The following is an 8961-nucleotide window of genomic DNA, read 5'->3' as shown; positions in this document are numbered from 1 at the left end:
GAGAGAGAGAGAGAGAGAGAGAGAGAGAGAGAGAGAGAGAGAGAGAGAGAGAGAGCGAGCTTGAATAGATTGACATATAAGATAGGACCTGACTGTTTTTCCCTTAAGGAGGTCTAGCATCTCTCAGCATTATTGCAGTGAAGTAACTAAGCATAGACCCAAGGGTCAGCCAGAATCAGTTCCAAGTGACACAGCGTGGCACCTCATTCCTTCTGTCTCTGATGCTAGTGGACACGAAGTTACCCCACCTCCACAGCAGTGTGGCACTCTACTGCCAGTCAGTGACTGCAGCCGACAGGCCAGGGAGCTGGGTGTGCAGAGCAGAAGACTGTAAGTGGCAGAGCCCAGCCATCTAACACTGCCTGAGGTCTTGGTGTGTTATCTTGGAGATAAAGCCAATTGTATTAACACTATAAGGGGCAGGGACTTCAGAGGCAGGTGGAGGTGACCTTGGCTTCTGCCATGGTGCCATATCCCAAGACAGGTAGGGGTATCTTTCTTCTGGGGTCTGGTTCCTCTCACAGACTTCCCAAGCAAATCCCTTGTCCCCTATTACCTCCCCATAGGCGGAGGAGGGTTCTACAGAAAGGGTTACTCCCTCTCAGGTCCTGAAGGAAGGATTCTTGGGTGTGTCCTCAGCTCAGCACTGAAGTTTCCAGACCCCTCAGGCATCACAGCCCTGCTGAGGGCATCCACAGTCCTGACTTCCAGTTCTCAGAATCCAATGATATAAGACTGTAATCGGTCATCCACTTGTGGAATGTCAGCCCTGTTCCTGGCCTTGCACATGTCCATACACCCAGCCTCTGCTCACCTCTGGTCCTGGTCTCTGATGACAGCACCTCCCTCTTCTCAGCCTCCATTCCTGTATTTGGACATCTCATCATGGTCTCTGGTCCCACTGTGGATAAAAATGACAATTTTGCCTCCTTATGTCTAAGGCACAGCTGCATGTACCCAGCACGTGCTCCGCACCCACCCACCCACTCATGCATGCTTGCTGAGTGCTAGATCTTAGCTGCCCTGAACAGCACTGTCCTATGCATGGGTGCTTCCCTTGGCGATGCTGACACTGCCCTTGCATAGACACCCAGTAGCTGGATGACTCATGGTGTGGTGGTCCCAGCCCGAGGTTTCTGAAGCCCCTGTGCTTTGAACAATGGTTAAGATTGTGTAGTCCTCTCCCACCAGACATAAGCAAACAAATATTCTCCTTTCTTTGTGACTTGACCAACATTTGTCTTTTGTCTTTAGTGTGTGTGTGGGGTGGGGGGGATGTCTTACTCTGACTGTAGTGAGGGAGGATTTTGTTTTTAGTTTTGATCCCTGTTTATTTCTCTTTTGTTTGAGTCGTTGTGATTGTGGTTTTTGGTCCCCTTGTTGGAGAGCAAGGCAGAGCCCCTCTATAAACCTGTTGCTCATTTACATGTCTCCTTTTGAGAATTCTCTCTTCACATCGTTGGCCCATTTGGTTTGGGTTGTTTTGTTTTGATTAATATAGTTGTATGTGTGCTGTGTGCTCATGTGAGTTTGTGAGTGTTATGTACATGTGTGAACCCTTGGAGCAGAAGAGGAATTACAGGTGGCTGTGAGCATCATGTGGGTGCTGGGACCCAAACTCTGTGCTCTTACAGTCCTATGTCCTCAGCTTTGAGTCTCATCTAGAAGTAGGATTTAGGTGTGTGTGTGTGTGTGTGTGTGTGTGTGTGTGTGTGTGTGTGTGTGTCTGTCTGTCTGTGTGTGTGTGTGTTTTGCCTATACATGTTTCAGATATGTTCAGGTATCCACAGAGAACATCAGGTGCCCTGGAACTGGAGTTACAAATGGTTGTAAGGTACTACATGGATGCTGGGAATCGAACCTGGGTCCTCTGAAAGAGTAGCCAATGCTCTTAACCACTGAGCTATCTCTCCAGCATAGTTTGAAATAGTAAGAAAGGGCATTAGGATGCTTTTCCCTATGTCCTGGGACTGTGGCCATATCCTCATGGCTCCGACTCCTGGAAGCCCCCACTGGGATTCCCAAATGGGGCATCTTATTTCTGTCTTGATGTCCCCACTTATCAGACAAGCCATTTACAGCCTGTGAACCTCATTTTTGTCCTTTGTGAGACAGTGTGAAATCAACCCTGGCCAGTCACTGCAGGGTCTCACGGAGGTACTCCACATGGCGGTTCTTAGCACAGCATCTTGCATGTGGCAGCCTGAGAATCTCAAGCTCTGATGACCATCCCCCTGCCTCTACTGACTTTCCTGAGGGCAGTATGCACAGCAAACATTCAGCTGTTGTGTCTGCCTTCGCAAGCTGTCTGCTCATAAATCACCTATCCATCAGTGAATACTGTGGAGAACCAGTCTGAGCCAGGTACCCACTGTGTAGGATGAACAGAAGAGTTAGGCCCTATTCTTGCCCCGGATACCTAGAAAAGCCTCCCATGTAGACAGGGATTATCCTGGAAGGTGGCAGGAACAAATGCAGTCTGGGGTCAGTCCTGTATCCTTTCTGTTTCATACAACAATGAAATGTCGGAGATGGGGTCACTTTATAGAGCAAAGAGGTTCATTTTGGCTCATGGTACTGGAGGTTCGAGGTCAAGATCCCATCTCTGGGGATGGCCTTGGTGCTGGCAATATCATAGGGCAGCACAGGGACCCATTTGCAAAGGTTTCTCCCTTTCCTCACAGAGCTGTGGGGCCTCATTCACCAGGCTCCATCCTGGGGACCTATTGGAGCTAATTGGCTCCTGAAGGCTCCACCCCTGAACAGCACAGTGGGATTACCTTCCACTGTCTTCATAGCTCCCCATGGTGATCAAACTTCAACACTGTCTTGGAAGATGCTCCACCTATACCTGCACTGTAGCATCCTGTGAGGGGTTGGCTGATACGTTTTCTTTTAAGATGTATATACACTGAAGTGTATGTATGGGTTGCAAGTGTAGTACTTTCAGAGGTCAGAAGAGGGCAACATATCCCCTGGAACTGGAGTTACTGATAGTTATGCGCACCATGTGGATGCTGAGAACTGAACCTGGGTCCCTTTACAAAAGCAGCCAGTACTGTTAATTGCTGAACCACCTCTCCAGCCTTTGGTGTATTCTGACACTGGGTTTGTATGGACAGCGGGGCTGGGAGTGGGGAGTGTGTGTGGGGTCACCTGCATCCCCTAGAAGAGGTGGCATTCAAACATTTGGTTATTTTGTCAGGTGTATAACACAGATCTAAGGTATGATGGTCCAGACTTGTCTACTCTGGAAGTGGAGGCAGGAAAATCGGGATTTCCCAAGACTTGCTCCCAGCTTGCCTTCTTTGCCTATACATTTTAAGGCCCAGCCCATGAAGAGGTTCTGCTCACAATCAGGGTGGGTCTTTGACAATCAAAACAATCCCCTGCAGACATACCCACAGGCCAGTCTGATCTACACAGTTGGTTGGCTTGAGACTCCTTTCGTAAGTGATTCTAGATTGTGGCAAGTTGACAAGTAAAACCAGCCATCAGAGCCACACAGCAAGTTCAAAGCCAGCCTCAGGTACATGGGACCCTGTCAATAAACAAACAAACGGAACACAGGACACAGTGGCCAGTGGTGCAGTCAGCAGACAGATACAAGGGATGCCTGCAGGACTCAATGCTAGTGTGAGTTTCTAGCTAACCCTTACCTTTTCTGACCTCAAGACCTCCCCAACACTTGTGCCCCAGAGTCCCTGAAAGCAATGAGCTATATTACTAGAGATCCAGGGTCAGAGGCTAGCCAGTCTAGCCCTCTCTGCCTACCGAGGGACCTTGGCCAGAGCTTACATCTACCTCAGTTTCCTCATCTGCAAAGTGGGAAAGCAATATCCAGGCAGGGTCAGTGAGAGGGCTAAACCTGTTTTCTTATGTGGCCCTGGCCTTTGCTCAGCCCATGGCATGGAAGAGACAGGTTCTGCATCGTCCAGGGTGCCCAGTGGCCCTAATTGCTTCCCAATATCCTACAGCTGCCACTTTCATGGAGCACTGGAAACGGAAGCAGATGAGGCTCAACTACCGATGGGACCTCACAGGCTTCGAGGAGGAGGAGGTGAGTGGCTGTGTCTGTCCTACCCAGACTCCCCTCTGCCTTCTCCTCTGGCTCACGTGGACGCGCCAGGTCCCGACTGGCCTCTGATCCCAGGCGTGGCTCCTGTGGCTCCTCCACTCATCGCTCTGGTATTCCTCAGTTGCCAGGGCAACTGTTTTCCATCTACCAGTGTTTTCTGTCTCCATGCTCCCAAAGACATAACACCCACGAGTGTGGGCTCGGGTGCTGGCCAGGGCTCCCCATGCTGACCTCATCACATCTGCGGCTGTGGGGTGTGGGCAGGGAGTCGCTGCCGTCCACAGGATGCCTTCCTCTCTGTCCTCGATCCAAATTATCCCTGTCTACAGCAGAGGAAGTTGGGAAGCCCGGCAGAACCTTTAATAACTGGCTCAATGCAAATGTGGCTGGGCTCCAAAGTGGAGCTGCTCACTGGTAGATGGCCCTGGAGTCAGGGACAATAAGTCTGCCCAGAATCCCCTGACTGCCATCTCCTGCAGGAATCCCTTGTTAGGGTCATCAGGGAGAGCCTTGATGTAGAGCCTTGATGTTCCCTGCACGAGCTGAGGCATGGCCATGGCCTGGTGCACCATGCCATCTCCTTTCTGTTCTACAGTACAGTCTTCAGGAGCCTCCCGGCAGCTGGAGTTACAGGGCTGAGGCACACTTAGTGGCATGCCCCACCCCACCCCACCCACTTTGAGACTGTAGCTGAGGCTGCCTCTAACATGATGCATAATCAAGGATTACCTTGAACTCCCAACCTCCCATGTTCTACGTCTGGAGGGTTGGGATTGCAGGCAGGCATGTACTGCCACATCTGATTTATTCAGTTCTAGGAATCTAACCCACAGCCTTGTGCAGGCAAATGCTGTCCCATCTCAGCTACGTTGCCAATGCCCCTCTCATGCTTTCCTTTTATAAGTGAGACCCCATTTATGTTTTTGATGTGTTATAAATCTGTCTCTCCCTTCCCCCTTCCCCCCCTCCCTTCCTCCCTCCCACTCTCTGGAGCTTGAACCACAGTAGACACGTGCTGCTACTAAGCCCCACTTACAAACCCTTATAAAACTCAAACAGCTCACAACCTCTGGAGTCCCAGTCTGCTGGTTACTCTTGGCCACATGCACCCTTCAAAGTAGCCTGTGGTGGCTTCTGCTCCATGCTGAAGCCATGCTGTTCTATGCTCCCAGCTTGGCAGCCAGGTTATGGTTATAAGCCAGGGCTCTGGGACCACAGTACTTGACTTCATTTGATCTGATACCACCAGTGCTGTGTAACCTTCAATATATTGGTTAACATCTCTGTTCCCAGTGCCCTTTACTAACCCTTAGATATTGAGAGGCAAGCCTCACTTGACCAGACTAGGGAGGTCTCTGCTGGGCAGAAAGGACACAGAAAGCTTCCCAGAGTGTTACTTGGTTAGCCACAACCGGGCTTCACCTGCCACCCACCCACATAACAGTGTCTGTCCTCTTCTGCAGTGAGTCTGTTTCACAAATGATTGGTACTCTGTACCCGGTGCAGGAGGAGCTCTGGCCTGAGTGGGCTCACTGACCCCCAGGTGGCCCCTCTCCTTGGTTGCTGTTTCCATGTTGATAATTCCAAAAGAAGAAACACCAGCTGGGTCTTACTGTCCTAGTGGACACATTTCCAAGGTGTCCTGAAAGCTGAGGGGAGCAACTCACCACCCCCCATCTTGACCCCACCACCCCAAGGTCCCTAGGGCTTGATCTCTGAGAGGTATCCCTGAGGCTTCCAGGCATACAACCCCAGTGGACCTGAGTAGATTCCCCAAAGTAAGCCACTCATATCCCATGGCCAGCCAACCACCGTCCAGGTGGGGTATGTGACCTCAGGTGAAGAGGCTGCCTCTACCCTCCTACCCCCATCCAGTGGTCTGAATGCCAGGTTGACTACCAGGTCATTGTTCTGTGTACTTCTCCATTGAGCTGAGAATTGTGGGAAGCTTGCACAACTGGCATCTTGAAATGGCAAGCATCCAGACCCCTGTTCTGCTGGACATTGCCACCATCCTGGTTCTACAGACAAACATCCTCAGTAATGCTTCTTTCTGTTTTTGTCTTTATTCCCGGTTCCCCGCAGGAAGCTGTCAAGGTTTGGAATTGTTTTTTTTGGTCACTCTGCCTTCTTCTAGCCTATCTCTGGGGAGAGGGACCTTTGCACACACGCTCCTGTCTTTCCACCAGACAGCTCCTCATGGCTCTCACCTGGGCTCTGCTTTCTCCTGGTATCACCTGACCTGTTCTTTCCTTCCAGCACCTTCTGCTGAATTCCTCTCGGCTCCCCGAGGCCTGGCACCTCCAGCCTGCCTGCGCTTGCTGCCTTTCGCTACGTCTCTTTTGACTCCCGTGGCTACTCTACAGAATATTCCAGAGGGTCAGTTCACAGCTGGGTGTTCATTGAAGCATAGCCAAGACCCTATGCAGGACACAGAAGCCAGACCCTCTGGCTATTCCATTGAGCTGGGGTTCCTAGGGAGAGGGGGAGTCCAGGGCTGAGATTCAGGCCAAGTTCAGGGAGTTCAATGTTGGAAATATGACAGCCAGCTGTGAACTGGTCCCCAGAGTCCCAAAGGCAAATACATCAACTCCTGTGGAGGGACTCAACACTAATACATTCTTTCTTCACTTGCTGTCTTTCTCAGGATCATCCCAGAGCAGAGTATGAAGCCAGAGTCTTAGAGAAGTCACTGAGAAAAGAATCCAGAAACAAAGAGGTACAGGCTCTGCTCTTTACTTCCCACAGTGAGATGCTGAGTGTCTAAAGTGTGATCAGGGGTCAGCAAACATTATGTGTCTGAGGTATGACCGCGGGTCAGCAAACACTATTGTTTATCAGGTATGACCAGGAATCAGTAAACATTATACACTTATAGGTATGTCCAGGAGTCAGCAAAAACTATATGTTCCCAGGTATAGACAGGTGTCAACAAATACTGTGTGCTCTCTGCCGACTGCAGCTTAGCTCAGATTGTAAATATTTAAGCTGTGTAAGCCTACACCACAGCTACTCAGCTTTGCCACTATAGTGTGAACAGGGCTATTGATAAAAGATAAACAAATATGCAAGACTGTGTTCCCATAAAACTTTATTTACAAAAACGGGCCTGGGGCCAAATTGGACCAAAGGTGCAGAATTGGCCCAGCTCTGCTCTAGACTGTCCCCTGATGTATCCTGAAAGTAACCTCAACTTCAGCAAACATGTCACACTAGATCTGGTTGCTGGGAAGGCTCTGCCCCACCCCGTGCAACCTGTGTTCTGTGTTGAAGAATGAATTAGGAGCATTTATAGATCCGGGTCTGTGAGCTTCTTGTTTCTCCACGTCCTAGAGTCTAGGACATAGGACAGGGAGAAGATGTGGGTGTTGTGATGTGCTTCAGGCCTCTGTCTTTTTCTGATAAACTGCCCCAAGCCTTTTGTTCTGACTGGCAGCTTGTATGTGCAGCACACATTCTCGCTGCATACCTCTAAAAGCATTGACCTGTTCGTCATTAATAGTTTTCACATGAGGGGGACAGGCCAGGACCTCCAGGCTGCCGGGTCATGTTGGTACTTGGAAGTACTAGACAGTTAGAAGATGTTTTTCCAGGCTCATGGTTTTCCTGATACCCTCGCCCCTTCAGCCTCTAGAGTAACAAGACAAACCCTGGGCTCTTCTTACCTTGTTTGTTATCATGTCCCGTGTACAGAACTTATGGTACCTAGCAGCCTCCAGGTATGGTCTTTACAATTACATGGAGGTGGGTACAACAGAGGCTTCAGGCAGGCAGGTACAGGGCTCCAGTTTTGTAGCCAGGAGGGGGGTACATCTCCAAGAATACCCTAAAGGAATTGAGCAGGACTCAAGAATGAAAAAAGTAAACACGGCCAAATGTGGTGGTGTACAATCATCATGGCCAGATGTGCTGGTGAACACACCTTTAATCCCAGTGCTCGGGAGGCAAAGGTAGGCAGATCTCTGCCAGCCTGGTCTACAAGTGAGTTCTAGAACAACCAGGACTAGACATTGAGACCATGTCTCAAAAAGAATAAAACTATATAAACAATTGGATCACTCTCAGGTGTGTCCGGAGTTCTGACACTGAGGCACAACATTGTCATCTATAGAGCCGAGACAGCCTTACATTCAAATTGCAAAAGTAAATGGCAAAAAAAAATTCATGTTTGAAGTTTACAATTTTATGCTGGGTCACATCCATAGCTGTGGTAGGCCATGTGCAACCCATGGGTTAGACCAGCCAGAAGCCATCTGTCTGACTTAACATATCAGCCGGGTAGTTTCCTCTGTATACAACCTGGTGGCCTCCCCAAGTGAGTCATGTCACCAGGGCATCTCCCTGGCCCTAAGCCTTCCTGGAGAAATCTCAAGAGTCAGCCTGAGCTCCCCAGTACTGTGGGCCTAGTGGCTTTCTGGTCACAGATCTCAGTCTGGAATGAACACAGAGAAGTGTCTGCTCATTCCTAAAGCCACAGAGGTTTGCAGCCCCCATATACCACACCCATTGCAGCAAGCAACTTCAGAGAGCAGGCGCTGCCTCACCCTGCCTCAGTTTCAGCCCCAGCTCTTGAATCATTAGAGAGTCACAAAGATGTTAGGAGGGTGTGTTTTTCTTTTTCTTTTTGTTTTTTTGGTGGTGTTGTTGTTGTTGTTGGTTAGTTTTATTCTGTTTTGCTTTGTTTTGGTTTTGAGTTTTGGGGTTTGGGGTTTTTTTGCAGACTTCAGGAGAATGGCGGCCCTGAGCCGATTGGGTTCATATAACCACATTCTCTCTCTTGTTTCATGTGGCTCCCAGTGACAGCTTTGCATTGATTTTCCCCAGTTATGGAACAACATTACTTCATGTGGTTTTATTCCTTTTTTATTTTTTTTTTTTATTTA

The 8961-nt window shown here is 49.5% G+C and overlaps 1 protein-coding gene across 3 annotated transcripts in view; it reads left to right on the top strand.

The window, feature by feature from the left end:
* The window catches only part of Ano1 (anoctamin 1), a 146781-nt gene that overhangs the window by 109269 nt on the left and 28551 nt on the right, over positions 1-8961 (top strand). For all 3 annotated transcript variants that reach the window (XM_021166442.2, XM_029480047.1, XM_029480046.1), the window contains 3 exons: positions 3978-4060; positions 6164-6175; positions 6726-6797. In XM_021166442.2, the coding sequence (XP_021022101.1) occupies positions 3978-4060; positions 6164-6175; positions 6726-6797 (167 nt within the window). The remainder of the gene's footprint in view (positions 1-3977; positions 4061-6163; positions 6176-6725; positions 6798-8961) is intronic.

This window comes from Mus caroli, chromosome 7 (genome assembly GCF_900094665.2).
Source record: "Mus caroli chromosome 7, CAROLI_EIJ_v1.1, whole genome shotgun sequence".
NCBI lineage: Eukaryota > Metazoa > Chordata > Mammalia > Rodentia > Muridae > Mus > Mus caroli.
Note: the sequence above shows the minus strand (reverse complement) of the source record. Positions and strands in the feature narration are given on the sequence as shown.